Genomic DNA, 18,325 nt, shown 5'->3' on the forward strand with positions numbered 1-18,325 from the left:
ATGATTTTCACTATTTTGTAGCTAATAGCACATAGCAGCATGTGTCATGTAGCTAACAGCACAGAACAGTATGTGTCATGTAGCTAACAGCACAGAACAGTATGTGTCATGTAGCTAACAGCACAGAACAGTATGTGTCATGTCGCTAACAGCACAAAACAGTATGTGACATGTAGCTAACAGCACAGAGCAGCGTGTGACACGTAGCTAACAGCACAGAGCAGCATGTGACATGTAGCTAACAGCACAGAGCAGCATGTGACATGTAGCTAACAGCACAGAGCAGTATGTGACATGTAGCTAACAGCACAGAGCAGCATGTGACATGTAGCTAACAGCACAGAGCAGTATGTGACATGTAGCTAACAGCACAGAGCAGCATGTGACATGTAGCTAACAGCACAAAACAGTATGTGACATGTAGCTAACGGCACAGAGCAGCATCTGACATGTAGCTAACGGCACAGAGCAGCATCTGACATGTAGCTAACGGCACAGAGCAGCATGTGACATGTAGCTAACGGCACAGAGCAGTATGTGACATGTAGCTAACAGCACAGAGCAGTATGTGACATGTAGCCAACAGCACAGAGCAGTATGTGACATGTAGCTAACAGCACAGAGCAGTATGATTGTGTGTATAGCAGTATGATAGTCTAAGTACATAAGCGGGGAGAGTGTATGAGGGGGATGGAGAGGGTTGCTCCAAAGTTGGTGAGAGGACAAGGAGAAAACTTATCATGGAGGCTACCAAGAAGCCAACATCAAAACTGAAAGAGCTACAGGTATTTCTGGCAGGTACCAGTCACTCCTTGCATATACCACCATCTCTCCTATTCTTCACATGTCTGGGCTATGCAGTAAGGTGGCAAGAAGGAGACCCTTTCTTACATGAAAGTAACATCGAAGCACATCTAAATTATACCAAAAGATTAATTCAGTCACCCCAAACCATGTGGGAAAATGTGCTATGGTCTGACTTGATAAAGGTTGAACTTTCATCCTAAATTGTAAAAGATATGTTTGGTGCAACTCCAACAAGCTCATTATCCTAGAAACACCATGATAATTTTGGAGCATGGTGGTGGTAGCATCATGCTTTGGGGCAAAATAAACTGCTTATATAGAAGCTATTATTTGAAGTTTGTCAATTTTCATTAACCAAGTAATAGTGTCAACTGAGAAAACCTTGCCTTTGGAGTTCCACAGTTAGAACCTTGGTGAAAGTTTAAAGACATGCTGCTATATAAAATGGTAGAACTGTACACTTGTAATGCTCCACTGTCACAGCAAACATTACAATCTTTTGATGTAGTGTATGTAGTGGTTTTCTCTTGAGTCTTAGAGACTGTAAACAGAGGCATCATGTTTAATTGTTATATTAATGGTGACACAGAGGCAGATTTCTTCTGACAGACACCACAGACAGTTTTATGACAAACTGCAGCAGATCATCTCAGTCAGTGAGTCCATGTTTTATACATATTAAAAAGGGATAATAAAGTCAAAATTAAAATGTCATGATCCAGATAGAGCATGACATTTTAAACAACTTTCCACTTTACTTCTATTTTCTAATTTGCTGTGCTCTCGTGGTATCCTTTGTTGAAAAACATATCTGAGTAGACACAGGAGCAACAATGCACTACTGAGAGCTAGCTGATGATTAGTGGCTGCAGATATACAACTCTTGTCATTGGCTCAGAAGAGGTGTTCAGCTAGCCCTCAATAGCAAATTGCTGCTCCTTCAAAAAGGATAACAAGAGAATGAAACAAATTTGCTAAAGAAAGCAAAATTTGAAAGCTGCTTAAAAGTGAATCTAAATCATGGAATAAAACATTTTTGGGCATTGTGTCCCTTTAAGTCAGGGGTGTCCAAACTTTGCTCTCCAGAGGTTCTGGAACTACATTTCCGATGATGCTCAGCCAGCATTTTATCTAGCTGAGCATCATGGGAAATGTAGTTCCAAAATCTCTGGAGAGCAAAGTTTGGACACCCCTGCTTTAAGTAGTGGAACTGCATAAATAAAAATGGACTGTTTTGCTTTGTCTTGATAAAAGCCTCTATATACCTAACTCTGCAGAATGTAAGACTGTGTCCAACACAATCAGAGAGAGTCTTGAGACGTTTTATACAAAAGCAAAATAAATAATGCATTAATCAAATCTGTCTGGCTATGCATAATTTAAACATATTACAATCTCAAAATGTGTATGCCCTTGCAAACAACTCCAACACAAGTATAGTAGAGAAATCAAACATCAAGAGGTGAGGCAGTTGCTTAGACTCAGTAGAGACTGGACACTGACTGGGGGTTATGCCTGGGTAATGCTGAGGGAGTAGATGAGGGAGAATCTCTGCTAAAGCCAGAAGGAACAGGCCTTAGTGTCTCATTTAAAAAGAAAGAAAAAATATAAACTACATTAAGAACTATATACACACTATACAAGATAATATAAAAGCAAGTTACTCCCATGTCACTTAAATTTTTAGCATATACTTACTTAAAGCAGAGATAGTAGCAATAGATTGAGCTTAATTATTATAATATATATATATATATATATATATATATATATATATATATATATATATATATATATATATATATATATATATATAATAATCCATAATAACAACAACAGCTTCAAAAACAACATCATCAAAAACAACAAACGAAGCACTATTTTACGGGACATATTTGTCTACATCAGAACAAAGTTCTGATGTAAACAAATAAGTACAAATTTAAATCACACGAGCATTTAGGCGATCACATGATTTCAATAAAGGGATCAGGTCAGGGGGGAGTGCCTATGATGCTAGGTGCGCCCTACAGTCCGCAATCGCATTTAACAAGCGGCTATGGCTTCAGGACTGCCAAACAACAAGGACGTTCCATGCTGTCTTAACGGCGCTAAAGCCCAGTGCAGTTAGGATGGCATGAAACGTCCTAACGACGGGAAGGGGTTAAAAACATCTACAACATAGGTTTAATCAGAATTGTAAGTAGTTTTTCACCAGGATTTCTGCTTAAAGTGAAGGTAAACTAAAACGTTGTGTATTAAATAAATAAATATATCTAGGCAAAATAATAGTACTTTCATTCATCAGTATATTACCTTAGATATATTATATTATTTGCATCGATCCGGCTCCCATAAAATCAACCCGTTATAAAAACAAAAATTTCTAAACAACGATCACGTTGTTTAAAGAGCCAATTGATTCTTTGGCCGTTAGGCGGCCGTCAATTGACGTAAGCATGGTTTCGGTAGTTATGCGCATGCGTAGCATTTTGTAGTTCTTTGAGGCCAAGCGAGCACGTCCACGTTTCGCGCATGCGCACTAACAAATTTACTTCTCAAGCACATTGAAAGCTCATCGCAACTCGAAAGGCAACTAAAGGTGCAAGATTTGTATCGCTCCTTATAATAATAAACGCATTTTTTGTAATATCGGTAAGTGCCTATTCATTTATTGTTCGCATGCGCAGTGAGTAGATGCTCGATGTTGCACGAGCTTGGATGACACGTATAGAGCGGGTGGGACCGCTCTATACGTCACTGTCTCAGAAATCCGGAAAAGCTAGATGGGAGGAGATTCGGCAGGCAACGGTAACTAACATTTAGTTTTAAATCTATATAAATAACTAATGTTTTATTTTAAAAAAAACATAGCGACTGCATTTGACACTATAAAAGGAATATAAATATTAATTTGCAATGTAAAAAATTTACCTTCACTTTAAACTCAGAGAAAACTCAGAAGGGAGAGATTGCAAACTAGCACCCATCTAATTATGAAATCGTTTCCATGGTGGGTCAGGCATGTAACATATCTAGCATTACTTTTGTAGGTTCAAATGTATCTGCATTCCTGGTTTTATTTTAACTTCTGTTAATTTCTCAGTTCTGTGATTTTTTTTATTTCAACATTACAAGACTATTGGACAATTATAAAAATTACAACATCATTTATACTAAAAAAAAACTATTTTGTTTAATTTTGTTACTGGATTGCAGCATTCCAATTATCCAGCTAACTGTACTTGCGGCTAGCAAATTGCCTCCTATTAACCTAATGCCTTTTTCATTGACAACCAATTTTGTCAGGTGGAATTACCTGTGTATACAGCATAAACCCCAATGTACCCAGCTGAAGGGAAGTCTAAGCAATGTCTTTATTTGTTGAAATAAAAGTAAAAATGAAAGCCTAAATGTTCATTTGTACTTGACTTTTATGCAAATGACAACATTCTGTATAAAGCAGAACAAAATCAATTAAGTAGCAAAAAGGTGTAATATGCTATTTTATATAAGCTACAGAAATAGAAGGCATATTTATTTTTCAATCTCCATAAATGAATAATACAATTTCAGTCCACAGCATTTTTTTCCCATTAAAATAAACATTGTAAATACAAATTATAAATCACAATGGTGTAGGAAATACGTAAAAAGGGACAGTTTACCCAAAAATGTTCTCCCCTTTAATTTGTTCCCAATGATCCACTTTACCTGCTGGTGTGTATTAAATCGTTTACAATTATTTCCATTACCCTTATATTAGCATTTGAAATGGTTTATTTAGCATGTGGTATCCCAAGTTACCTATCCTAAAAGTTTTTGGCCTCAAGCCAAGATGTGTTAACACAGCCGGTAGAAGAAATTACACTCCCAGTGGGTTATTGAAGAGATAAGGTAATATAATGTTAATTTTCCATTGTTCTCTCCAAGTATTGGTGATTGGTTTATGGACAGATATAAGATAAAGAAGCAGGTATATGTACACAATGTGATAAAGTAATAAGATCTGATAAGAACCTACTATTTTATTAGGTTGTGGCTTCAAAACACAAAATCAGCTAATTCATATACACAAATAAACCTTAAAAAAGCAAATCTCATACAGTTTATACTCTGCAGCTAGTAAAAAAGTTATTGGAAACACATTAAGGGAAAATAATTTTATAGTATACTTTTGTAAAGTTATTGGGTAAAATCAGTATCTTCAACAATGAGAAATGCTTGGAAATATAGCAACAAGCAAGATTTTAGAGTAATTAGTTCCAAAAATAAGGCTACTTTACCAACTCAAAAGGAAACTAGTCCAAAATTTAAAAAAAAAAAAAAAAAAATTCTTTCATGATTCGGAGCATGCAATTTTAAGCAACTTTCTAATTTACTCCTATTATCCATTTTTTTTTTCAGACTCTTGGTATCTTTATTTGAGAATGCAAGCTTAGAAGACGGCACATTTTTGGTTCAGCACCTGGGTAGCGCTTGCTGATTGGTGGCTACATTTAATGTGCAGATTTGGTGTTCAATGTCCCTTTAAGATAGGTCTAGAAAAAAAAATCAAAAAGATTTTGCTTGAATTCTCTCCATGCAAGGTCTTGTGTAATTCCTTAGAGCATCAGATATTTAGTACAAATGATGCCTTTGGGGTATGCATCCATGTTCCTGATATGCATATGACCATACTCAGGTTTAGGAATATGAATATACATTGGTCTTCTGAATCACAAATATAAAATACATGTGTTCTTTATACATGTATTTTAACCAATAAAATGCAGATTTATATATTAAAGGGATAGTAAACACCAAAAAATGTTATTGTTTAAAAAGATAGATAATCCCTTTATTTACCATTCCTCAGTTTTGCATAACCAACACTGTTATTATAGAAATACACTTTTTACCTCTGTAATTACCTTGTATCTAAGCTTCTGCAGACTGCCCCCTTATCTCAGATCTTTTGACAGACTTGCATTTCAGGCAATTAGTGCTGACTCTTAAATAACTTCACGTGAGTGAGCACAGTGTTATCTATATGAAACACATGAACTAATGCCCTCTAGTGGTGAAAAACTGCCAAATGCAGAGGCGGCCTTCAAGGACTTAGAAATTAGCATATGAACCTACCTAGGTTTAGCTTTCAACCAAGAACAAAGGAAATTTGATGATAAAAGTAAATTAGAAAGTTTTTTAAAATTACATGCCCTATCTGAATCATGAAAGTTTAATTTGGACTTCACTATCCCTTTAAATATAGGTAACCACAATAATTTAAGTGGATCTATATGTGAAACTAAGGTCCTCAAAAGGCTTTTAAGCCCATTTTAAATTACTCATATCAAAGGTTTTTACATTTACTGGATTTATGGACAAGAACAGATTAGCAAAAAGCTAGAAGAAAGGGAATGAAGGTGTATGGGGTAAAATAGAAGATTCTTTGTATATTCTTGGGTAAACTCTTCAGCTTCAAAAGGAAAAACAGAATCTGCAATATTTATAGTTTTGTAGATTTCTCAAAAACAAATTTTTTTTGCAAAGCTTCCATATAAATTAAAAATATAATTCATATAAATGAATACAACTTAAGCTCTTCTCTTTAAAATTAAAATATACATAAGAGCCATTATCACATGACAGAAAAAAAAAGAGAGACTTTAGCTATGGGTGGGATAATTGGATGTTAAACAGTAAATACATGCTACATATAATGATGTATTCAAAGCAATGAATAGCCTTGGAATAATATGTAGCTGTATTTTTACCACTATATTAGTTGTTTAAATATTGATGATGTAAGTGTAAAAGTTTAGTTTCTATAAAGTACTCTCTGAAATAGTTTTCTATTTAGTTGTCTTGAAAAAGGCTTATATAGAGCCGAAACGCATCGAAATAGCTGGTAAGCATATTTACAATACCCCCCACTATGTTTTTTAATCTTTTATAGGACAATCAGAATCATATAGGAGGACACACAGCACTACTAGGACCCCATTGGAGGAGCACTGTTTTTATATATATATATATATATATATATATATATATATATATATATATATATATATATATATATATATATATATATATATATATTTTTTTTTTTTTTTTTTTTTTTTTTTTTTCAATATATTTTTTCAACACTTTTTTCATTCTTCAAAAAAAAATTCAAATTTTCATCAAGTTTTTATACACTTTTTTCACATATATTATTTTTTCTATTATTTTTGATTTGTTTCATTCATTTTTTCCACATATTATATATATTTTTTCACACCACCACTGCAGTTTGGATTGATTGTTTGATTTATTTGACATTTGGACACACTTACTACCTCTCAGTTTGGACACTCCCCCCATCTTGGATAACAACATTGACTTTTTATTTGGACACTACTTGATCCTAGGCACTCATCTCTCATCGCATACATTTGCTTACTTATGTCTGTTTTTATATTATGGATCCATAAGAGATAGTTTTTCTTATTATTTTTTGCTTACATGTTTTAACTGTATCATATAACCATTTAATCAATTGTTTCATTGTTTTTATTGCATTTGTATTGTATTAAATCTACTCTACACCTTATTGGTTTTAAGGACTATTACATTTAGTTCACTTAACCTCAGTTACCTTAGCATTCTTGGGCCCTTTTTTACATCACACCACTCAATTGGCGAATGTTTCTAAAAATTCGAAATTTAAAACAAATTTTGATACATTCGTTCGAATTTCAAATGTTTATATAACATTCTATTTTTGAATTTTCGTTTTCGAATGTTTCAATAAAATTCAAAAATATTTGTTTGAATAATAGAATGTTTATCTATCTATTCATTCAATTTCGAATTTGAATGTGATATTCAAATTTGAAATAGTATTTCTAGTCTACAACTGTGTTTAATAAATGTAATGTTCAAATTCAAAATGCTACATTCAAATTCGAATGTCACATTTGAATTCAAAATAGTATTTCTAGTCTAAAATTTAGGTTCAGTATACCGTTAAAGGGACAGTCAAGTCCAAAAAAAACTTTCAAGTTTCAAATAGGGCATGTAATTTTAAACAAGTTTCCAATTTACTTTTATCACCAATTTTGCTTTGTTCTTTTGGTATTCTTAGTTGAAAGCTAGACCTAGGAAGGCTCATATGATAATTTCTAAGCCCGTGAAGGCTGCCTCTAATCACATGATTTTGTATTTGCTTTTCATAGCAGGGGAGAGCTAGTTCAGGTAAACCCTATAGATAACATTGTGAGCACGCCCGTGGGTTGTGGCAGACACTGCACTAATTGGCTAAAATGAAAGTCAATAGATAATAAATAAAATGTCATGTGATCAGGGGGCTGTCAGAAGATGCTTAGATACAAGGTAATCACAGAAGTTAAAAGTATATTAATATAACTGTGTTGTTTATGCAAAACTGGGGAATGGGTAATAAAGGGATTATCTATCTTTTAAAACAACAAAAATTCTGGTGTTGACTGTCCCTTTAAGCCTGTATGTGCAGTATGTATAAAAACACAACACAGAGATACAATAATGTAAATTGTATTACATTTTTATGTGACTTCCCTTTTGGGCTTTGCACCTAGGTCTATTTGAGGGGTTCTGTCTGAGTCATTGAATGCAAACACAGCTGTCTGAGTACCTGGTCACTTGGCAAGCGATGTGTACAGGATGGAGTGGGAAACACACATATATAGGCACTTACACATTTTATACAGAAGATTGTCATTAAACATAATCTTGGAATTCAAAAGTATTGAACAACAGAAGAATTTAAAAAAGTAAAACAGCAAAGTCTGCAATCTATGTTTTCCTCAATTGGAAATCAAAAGGCCGATGTAGATAACTTGTAGCCTTTTGAAGAAAACTTAGGTTACAGAATGTTTTATTTTTGCTAGGGAGCGTCAGGCAATTATTTTATTTACTTTTTTTTTTTAAATACAAAAATAAAAAGGTGTTTATTGTACTTTAAAATACATAGAACTGACTGGAAAAGCAGGAATTGTAGCTGTAATAATACAATATAAAGTTATAGATTTTACAGAATAGAATCAGATCTCTCCCACTGCATGTGGTCATTTATTTTGACATTCGTTTGTTTTAGTCACAAGTTGAATTCCTGAGTAGTAAAAGGGCTTATGACTAAGGCACATGATTAAAGTCCATTCCATTCAAGATACAATGAATGGGAATAGAAACACAGGACTGCACTAGCGATTTAAAGCTCTGAATATAAAATAAAAAAAAAAAACAGTACTTACCAGTAAAGAGAGCATGATAATGCAACCCCCGCTCCTTGTCATGGTGAGAGCACACATCAAATAAATAAGCTTTGATTGGTCCATCAATGAAGTCAGCTGCAAAGTCAAAGACTACAACTCCCAGCATGGTAATAACTATAGCCCATGTCCTTTTCTCTGCTGCACTATTAAATATAGCTGTAAACAAGAAGAAATATCCAGTTAGTCATTAGTAAGTGAATATAACAGTAAAGGGATATTCTACTGCAAAAAATAATCTCATTCATTAAAAGCACATCATTTGATGACTATGGGGTGATCACAAACTGTCTCGTCTTGATGAGTATCCGCATGTTTACAGTTGAGGATGAGCCCTGTGTGGTGCTAATGCAATAAAAAAAATCAGCCATTTTTATTGTTTATAGGCAGCACTTTTAGAATTAATGGTTTGTGGACAATTATCACTTTAAATGAGCCAGTCCTGTTTCACTGATTTCCTGATACTTAAAGGGACACTGAACCCAATTTTTTTATTTCATGATTCAGATAGAGCATGCAATTTTAAGCAACTTTCTAATTTACTCCTATTATCAATTTTTCTTTGTTCTCTTCCTATCTTTATTTGAAAAAGAAGGCATCCAAGTTTTTGGGGGGGTTTCAGAACTCTGGACAGCACTTTTTTATTGGTGGATGAATTTATCCACCAATCAGCAAGGACAACCTAGGTTGTTCACCAAAAATGGGCCGGCATCTAAACTTACATTCTTGCATTTCAAATAAAGATACCAAGAGAATGAAGAAAATTTGATAATAGGAGTAAATTAGAAAGTTGCTTAAAATTTCATGCTCTATCTGAATCTCGAAAGAAAAAATTTGGGTTCAGTGTCCCTTTAAAAAGGACAAACATTTCATTTCGGGGTTTAGATAAAACATACAATTTTAAACAACTTTCTAATTTACTTTCATTTTTTCTCTTGGTATCTTTTGTTGAAAAGCAGGACCGTAAGCTCAGGAGCATGCATGTGTCTGGAGTACTATTTGGCAAGAATGTTAGCCATATGCTAGAGCACTAAATGGCAGCACTATATTCTACCATGTAGCGCTCCAAACAGGTATCTCTTCAACAAAGAATCCCATGGGAATGAAGCAAAAAAAAAACAGAAAAAAATTGGAAGCTTTTTAAAGACTGTATGCATCACAATTTTTGGGGGAAGGTTTCATATCCTTTTAATTACAGATTTATGGAGCCAATTTTCACTAATGGAATTCCACAGCTTAACCCCTTAATGACCACAATATACCCTGTATGTCACTGGTCGTTAAGGGTTTTTTCAGGACATAATAGCACAAGTCTAGCAAGAACACGCTATTAATGCCCTCCCTCCAGAAGGCTTTGTGGAATAGAGCAGTCTCAACGCTGGTGGCAAGACCACGGTATAAAACAATCAAGTCCCAAAAAAAGGCCAGCGACATACAGGGTACGTCGCTGGTCCTTAAGGGGTTAAAAGACTTTTAACTTATTACAGAGTACCTAAAAAAGTTTTTAAAATACAACGTTGGTGTTACACATGGGCAAAAACCTCAAACCGCCCTCCCCAGCGCTATATTGGATGACTTTAGGAAGCAATGTCACCAAACAGATACAAATTATGCCTGCTCAAAGTTTAAACATTAAAAGAGAAATAAAACCAAACATTTCTCCTTCATGATTCAGATAGAACATGCAATTTTAAACAACTTTCCAATTTGCTTATACTATCTAATTTACTTAGCTCTGATAGTATCCTTTGTTGAAAAGTATAAGAAGGTAGGCTCAGGAGCTGGGAGTTATCTGCTGATACATATATGTCTCTTGTCATTGGCTTACCACTGTGTTCAGCAAGTTTCCAGTAGTGCATTGCTTCTCTTTCTACAAATGATACCAAGAGAATGAAGCAAAACTGATAATAGAAGTAAATTGGAAAGTTGTTTTAAAATGTTATGCTCTAACAGAATCATGAAAGAAAAATCTGGGGTTTAATGTCCCTTAAATAAGCACCAATAAAAAAAAATAGAGAAATGCATAATCCAACAAACACACTATACTGATAATATCCCTGTTTAAATCCCTTATAAAGACATGCACATACCTTTCCTTTTTGGAGCATAACAAGTTAAAGTCAAAATTAAACTTTCATGATTCATTTAGAGCATGACATTTTAAATAAATTTCCTTTTCACTTCCATTAATAAAATGTGCAGTCTTTTTATATTCACACTTTTTGAGTCACCAGCTCCTACTGATCATGTGCAAGAATTCAGAGTAAAAGTATATGCATTTGTGATTGGCTGATAGCTGTCACATGATACAGGGGAGTGTAAATAGACATAACTTAAAAATTTGTCAGAAAAAAAAATCTAAAACAAAAACAGAAGAATCCAGCGAGAATAGTTGAAAAAGGGCGGTAACTTTATTATTTAAAAATAATGATAAAATACACTCAAAAATAGGGGGATAAGAAAATATGAGTTAAAGGGTATGCCAATTACTCATAAGCAGCCAGTAGATAGGTCTTACGCGTTTCGGCTGCAAAATAGCCTTAATCATAGACCATATTGTGTATCTGGTTAACATCCCTTTTAAAGCCTGGTCAATAAAATTAAGGATGTTCAGCTGATGAGTATTCCATACCCTGATTAAACCTTTATGGCACTATATCTTATAACAGTATCAAAATAAAGTAATTGATATGATTATTCGTATTAGAAATGGCAAATTTGTATCACATGCAAAAAGAAGGAAGATTCAAAGGATAACATTAACACTTTCTCATTTATAAATATATATGGAAACGGGAATATAGGTCTAAAAGACCATTACAACCTTTAAGATGATTTCTCTGTGTACATGTATGTATACTTCTCACTTTAAAGCTTTAAAACAACTAGCCCCTTATCTTGAAAAGAAAAATCTGGTTATTTTTAAACCTAAAAATAGTTCCTCCTCATGAGAAAATTATTCTATTTTATTATAATGAGCTAGTTAAGAAAATGTTTATAGCCTAGAGTTGAAGAAACACAAAAGAAATATAAAGGTTGCTTCCTCACTCAGAAAATGGTTATTTTTTTTTAAAAATCTACTACTCATTTGAAGTTCAGACTAAGTGCTATTGCATTGTCTTTTTATCATGCAAATCTACTGTATTCACTGTCCTTTAATAGAACGTCACCTATTAGATTAGCTACATATTATTAAGAAGGATGAATCATTATATTAGTCCTTCAACCTGTAATGTAATTCCTTAACCCATCTCAATATTGTTGTTAATCCTGCACATTTATTTTTTTTTTCTAATTAAAAATCAGAAGAGTAACAATGCAGATTTCTTTAAAGGTTTGGTCTGGATCCACAAGCATTAGAATGGGTAATTTTTTTGCAACAGAAGGCAAGTTATAATTTGTTGAGATAATTAACTGTACTAATTTTAAAATGCCCAAGCATTGTGAGAGAGAAAAAAAAACAAGAGGTAAAAAAAAAAAAAAAGTGATTGTCACATTTAAGTTGTTTTTTCTAGGCATGTACATTTGTGCCTTTTGGCAGTAAACGAATGCCAAAGATGACGGACGCAAGCCGCATTCAGCAAGTTTCAAAACCGGATTTATTCTTGTGAAAGTGCAACACACTAAGATCTGTGCAAATCCAAATCTTAGCGTGTTGCACTTTTACAAGAATAAATAAGACTCCAAATATTGCCGAATGCAGCATGCAGCCGCTATCTTTTGCATTTATTTAGTGCTGAAAGGCACGAATGCACATGCACATTTTTTTCAGTATGCTTAATGTAAGGGAGAACAAAGATGCAGGTAATATAAACATAAACATCTACAGAGCTATCAAGAAACACTATATGGCGTGACACACTATTTAAGGTCTGTTCTCCAGATCACGCTTTAGATCTGTAAAATCATATTATGAAATGAGAAATCAAAATATCCAAATCTGTCTTTTGCAATTACCCAGGATTCTGCAAAAAGTTTAGATTTTTTTTTTATATCTGACTCCTATTATGATTCTTTCACTTGAAAAACACTAAAAGGTTACTTAAAGGGACACTGAACCCAAAAAATGTATTGTTATTCAGATAGAGCATGCAATTTTAAGCAACTTTCTAATTTACTCCTATTATCAATGTTTCTTCGTTCTCTTGCTATTTCTATATAAAAAAGAAGGCATCAAAGCTTTTTTCTTGGTTCAGAATTCTGGACAGCGTTTTTTGATTGGTGGATAAATTTATCCACCAATCAGCAAGGACAACCTAGGTTGTTCACCAAAAATGGGCCAGCATCCAAACTTGCATTCTTGAAATTCAAATAAAGATACCAAGAGAATAAAGAACATTTGATAATACGAGTAAATTAGAAAGTTGCTTAAAATGTCATGCTCTATCTGAATCACAAAAGAAAAAATCTGGGTTCAGTGTCCCTTTAACTAGTAAAATAATATTTTTAAAAAAACATTTAATATTAATTTGCTATATTTAATGAACTATTATATCATCTTAACTCAGATTATAGGCAAATAAAAAGGGATTGTATTTATCAACAGCAGAATAAATTGTATCTTTTTTATATCTAATAATGTCTAAACTACAATATATTTGACCCTGTTTTTTATGATTAGATTTTTTTTTTATTGAAATCACCATATATTTACATGAATACACACTATTAAATGTCTTATGAAACTGGCAGGCTTGCATCTATAAAAATAATACACAAACTCATGTGCACTGTACATTACTTCTATATCCATTAAGAATGACCATGGAATGTATTATATTATGCTATTTGAGGAGGAGTAGAAGGAACATAAATATCCGATAGATGCTTTCAGGATCAGACTGTGAAAAGCGCACGGGCAAAATAAAATGAAAGGCAGGTCTTGAGGAAACAGGCCTGAAATTTACACATAAAAGAAGGTTTGTGTGTTTGAAAACTGTCATTTCACCCTCTTAACATTGTATTGAACTTCTATTATGTCCTGAGGTATGAAATAGTTACCAAGGCATTTATCACATGGAGATCACACGGAAGCTACTATCCAGTTCATATTTGTGTACCATGAGATGTCCGTGTGATCCAAACAGGAATTTCAAACTTTGTGTTATGGTCAGGTGACTACAATAGCTACTTACAGGTCATGCTTATGCAAATATTTTACTGCAGTGTTGCACTCACAATGGTGAGAATCTTCATATTATCTCGGAGCATGTATTGCTTATAAGAATACCCCATTTAATTATTTCTATGTCATGGATAATAATAATAATAATAAAAAAGGATTACTATACCTACAGTTTTAAACCTACAGGTTATGGATTTAAAAAAAAAAAACCACCATAAGTCACACATTAACCCCAGGTACAACTCCAAAAGCCCATCTAGTCTGTTAATATTTGTATAAGAAACATGTTTTATTAATCCTGAGGTTTACCTTATTACAGATATTCTGCTCTGTTAGCCATTATTTCTGTAATATAAATAGCTTTGACAAGTTACGTCTGAACCTGGTGGCTCACTATTACAAAAGTTAGTCTAGGGCTTGAGTGGCCACCCTTTACTCTACTGGGCATGCACAAATGCTCCTTTTAGGTAAACTCCCTGGGTGCCATGCAGGTGCGGCATCCAGGCTAAGTGCTCTGTCCTTCCTTTCTTCACCTGTCAAGCACTTAGGTGTTGGTAGCAGCACCACTGAAGGCAAGAGGATGAAGGAGCATCTGAAATACTATTATGTTTTGGTTTGTCAAAGAGCTGAAATTGTTTTGTGTATTGCTGACTTCGTGGCACAATGTAATTTTGTGTGCTCTAGCTGGGCATTTAGCCACCAATTGGCAAGCGCAACCCAAAAATGGGCTGGCTCCTAAACTTACATTCTTGCTTTTCAAATAAAGATACCAAGAGAACGAAGAAAAATTGATAATAGGAGTAAATTAGAAGGTTGCTTAAAATTGCCTGCTCTATCATGGATCATGAAAGTAAACATTTGTTTGGGTGATTGGCAGGTCCTGCTTCTAACCAAGGGATGCGCTGTATAAGAACTTTCTTGTGTAATAATAAATGCAGGTAACGGACATACAGAATCCGCTACCTGCTCACCAGGAAGATGGACGCTTAGCATACCTAGCTGGGAACCTTGTCTGTAGCTCTAATGATAAATAAGGGATTATGCATCTGACCTGATGACATAGAAATAAAGAGGTCATAAAATAGGCTGCAGGATCTGTACATCTTCTGGTCTGACCCCCATGGGGATATAACATGTAATATATGTGGTTTTAAATATTAATCAGTGTAGTAACTTGTTAATATTATATATGAGGGAGCTCCACCAAAAAAAGGGTTTTCCTACCAGGCCCATTCATTAGTTCTGCAAATTACATTTAGCTCCAGACCTCATGAGTCACAAAACAGGCTTTTTTTTGCTGAAAACATAAAACCCAACATTTTTCCTTTAGGATTCAGATAGAACTTACAACTTTCCAATTTACTTTGATTATCACATTTTCTTTGTTTTCTTGTTATCCTTTGTTGATGAGCAGGAAGGTAAGTTCGGGATTGTGCACGTGTCTGCAGCACTATATGACAGCAGTTTTACAACAATGTTATACATTAACTAGAGCACTAGAGGGCAGCACTATTTCCTGTCATGATGTGCACTCTACCTATCTATCTCTTCAACAAAGAGTAACATGAGAATGACCCACATTTGATAATAGAAATAAATTGGAAACTTTTTTTATAAATGCATTCTTAATCTGAATAATGAAAGAAAAATAGTGTTCCATGTCCCTTGAAATACAGAAGAACATTGTGGTATTAATAGAGACATTTTTGCATCACACACAAGTATTTTCATATATTCTTCTTGTATAAGCTTTCACTGTTTCAGCATTTTGTGAAGCACAGGGCATATGGAGCATACAAATGCACCTCGTCTGCAATGACACTGATTATGTTGTTGCTGATATAATATAAATCACTGCCTAAGCAGCCATGATGAATACAGGTGCAGCAAGCTGAGTATGAGCCCTGTGTACAGCGATATCTGGGTGAATGCTTTTACTAGAAGAATGTTTGCCAATTCACTTAAAGGGACAGTATTTTTTTTTGTTGCAACTAAGACAGGGCATGTTAAAATGTGTACCATTTTCTTTTTGTAAAATGGCTGCTTATGTTAGGAAAACTATTTGTTACAAATTACTATTATACTTGTGAGCTGTGTCACTGCACAAATAAGATTCGAGCCTTCAGTCCCTAAGGTCCAGTTGTACACAGATATGCAAAATAAATAACTGTTACTTGACTTTTTTTCGTCATATCTAAACAAGAGCATGTAATGATTACTCTTCCTAAAACTTGTTTAAATAGTGCTCTTTCACATTTATGGTAGAATTTGTTTAGTATTATATGTCCCTTTAAGGATTTCTATATCTACGAAGAAGTGAGACAATTAGTTTGAATCATTCTGAGCAAGCTAACTGCACTGCTATTGTGTCAGACTACTACTTAGTTTGTCTTCCAAATTGGAATTAGCCATATTTAAACTGCAATTTCACATTTGGCAATTTTAAAAGAACTCAGGAAGGTCAGCAGGAAAAAGTGGGAGTAATCATTACCTGCACTTGATAAGATATGAACAATTTGATTTCAATAAAAGTTAAATACAATTCAATGCAGAAACCTCAGTCCAGAATTGTTCACACACAATCCCTGTTTTCCTTTATAGTAGTAAATAAAAACAGGCTCATAAATTGTATGCATGTATATAGTTAGTATGTAGTTACTTCTATATATATTATGGTACTTTAAAAATGAATGGTAATTACTGTGAATATGTTACAGTACTATAACTTTACCTTTAGAGCAGAAGCCTTTAGCAAGTTTTTCATCTGTTAAACTTCAAGCACCAGTATTATATCACCATACTATATATTGCAGATTACTTACCAGATACAGCTGTGTCTCCATTGAGGTAGAGTGTCATTCCCAGCACCATCAAGATTCCCAAAGAGAGGATATATGGCCTGCGTCTCCCCCAACGAGATCTGCAGTGATCACTGGCAGATCCTACCACTGGCTGGAGAATGAAACCCAAGATGGGGCTGATGAGCCAAACAAGACTGTATAAGCTCTTAGGTAAGCCCACACTGAGCAAAACTGGGGTTACATAGGCTGCCTCCACTGCATAGCAAAACTCCCTTCCAAACATGGCCATACTGTGCATAATTAGCCTGCCTGTGGACCTTTTTGGGGGTTCCACTGATTTAAAGACCCCTCCATTCATCTGCTCAAGACTATAACTATAATCCATGTCTTTTGTGGGAATGCTGGTACTAGCCAGCTGTGCTGGAGGAGCCTTATACTCTACTTCCTTGGATAATGTCATTTGTAATGAATACAGCAGTTACAGAAATTCAGGCTTGCTGCTGTCTTTTTAACAGAAACTGGTGAGAGAGGCATGACTCTAGTCCTTTCATAGCTGAAAGATCACAAGTTAGAATAGGGAGAAAAAAAAAAGCACGTGAAAGCCAGATTAAGGAGATTTAACTCTTAAACAACCAATGTCCTTAATTAAGAAATCGGCAATATCCACTTACAAATTCAGCCTATAAGCATCTGTATTTGATTTACAGTCTGTAGTTTTAATTATGGAGTTATCTATTTATGCTAATACCTGACTTTTTGAAAAAGTTAAATTTTGTCTATAAAATGAAGGTGAAAAAACTATCAAATAATTTTTTTAAATTGATATTGTAAGTTCAGTAATGAAATCATGGTATACTCCAGTTTATTATGTATCTACTAAAATGGATTGATACATTAAGCTATATATAATGTTAATGAGTATAAAATACATTAATTTGCTTTAATGCTAGATATGATGTATTCATGAATTGCTTCTTGTATAGTATATATTAGCAATTAAATGAATATTAAACACTAAATCCACTTTATGCACCTCCCTCTTATTATGGGTTGCCACCATTTTGGAACCTAAGTGTCCCTTCAGGTATATAAAGGTGAGTTGCTACACATGTGCAAACACAAGACAGCAACGGAAGGCAGTGAAAGTAAGATTTCAACATGGTGGCACCCATGACTAGGAGGTGGGGCATAACTTTAAAGAGACATGAAACCCAAAGTGATTCTGATAGAGAATACAATTTTAAACAACTTTGCAATTTACTATCTTGCTACCCTTTAAGAAGCAGTAGAGCACTACTGTGAGCTAGCTGAAC

General features: G+C 34.2%; 1 protein-coding gene across 1 annotated transcript in view; it reads right to left on the bottom strand.

Annotated features, from left to right (window-relative positions):
- SLC45A2 (solute carrier family 45 member 2) overlaps positions 1–17,541 on the bottom strand; it is a 341,881-nt gene extending 324,340 nt beyond the window's left edge. Inside the window, exons 1-2 of the mRNA XM_053701186.1 lie at positions 17,034–17,541; positions 9,069–9,245 (exon numbers count right to left, since the gene is read on the bottom strand). Of these exons, the coding sequence (XP_053557161.1) occupies positions 9,069–9,245; positions 17,034–17,472 (616 nt within the window). The 5' untranslated portion in view covers positions 17,473–17,541. The remainder of the gene's footprint in view (positions 1–9,068; positions 9,246–17,033) is intronic.
- Positions 17,542–18,325: the final 784 nt, after the last annotated feature.

Source organism: Bombina bombina, chromosome 2 (assembly GCF_027579735.1).
Source record: "Bombina bombina isolate aBomBom1 chromosome 2, aBomBom1.pri, whole genome shotgun sequence".
NCBI lineage: Eukaryota > Metazoa > Chordata > Amphibia > Anura > Bombinatoridae > Bombina > Bombina bombina.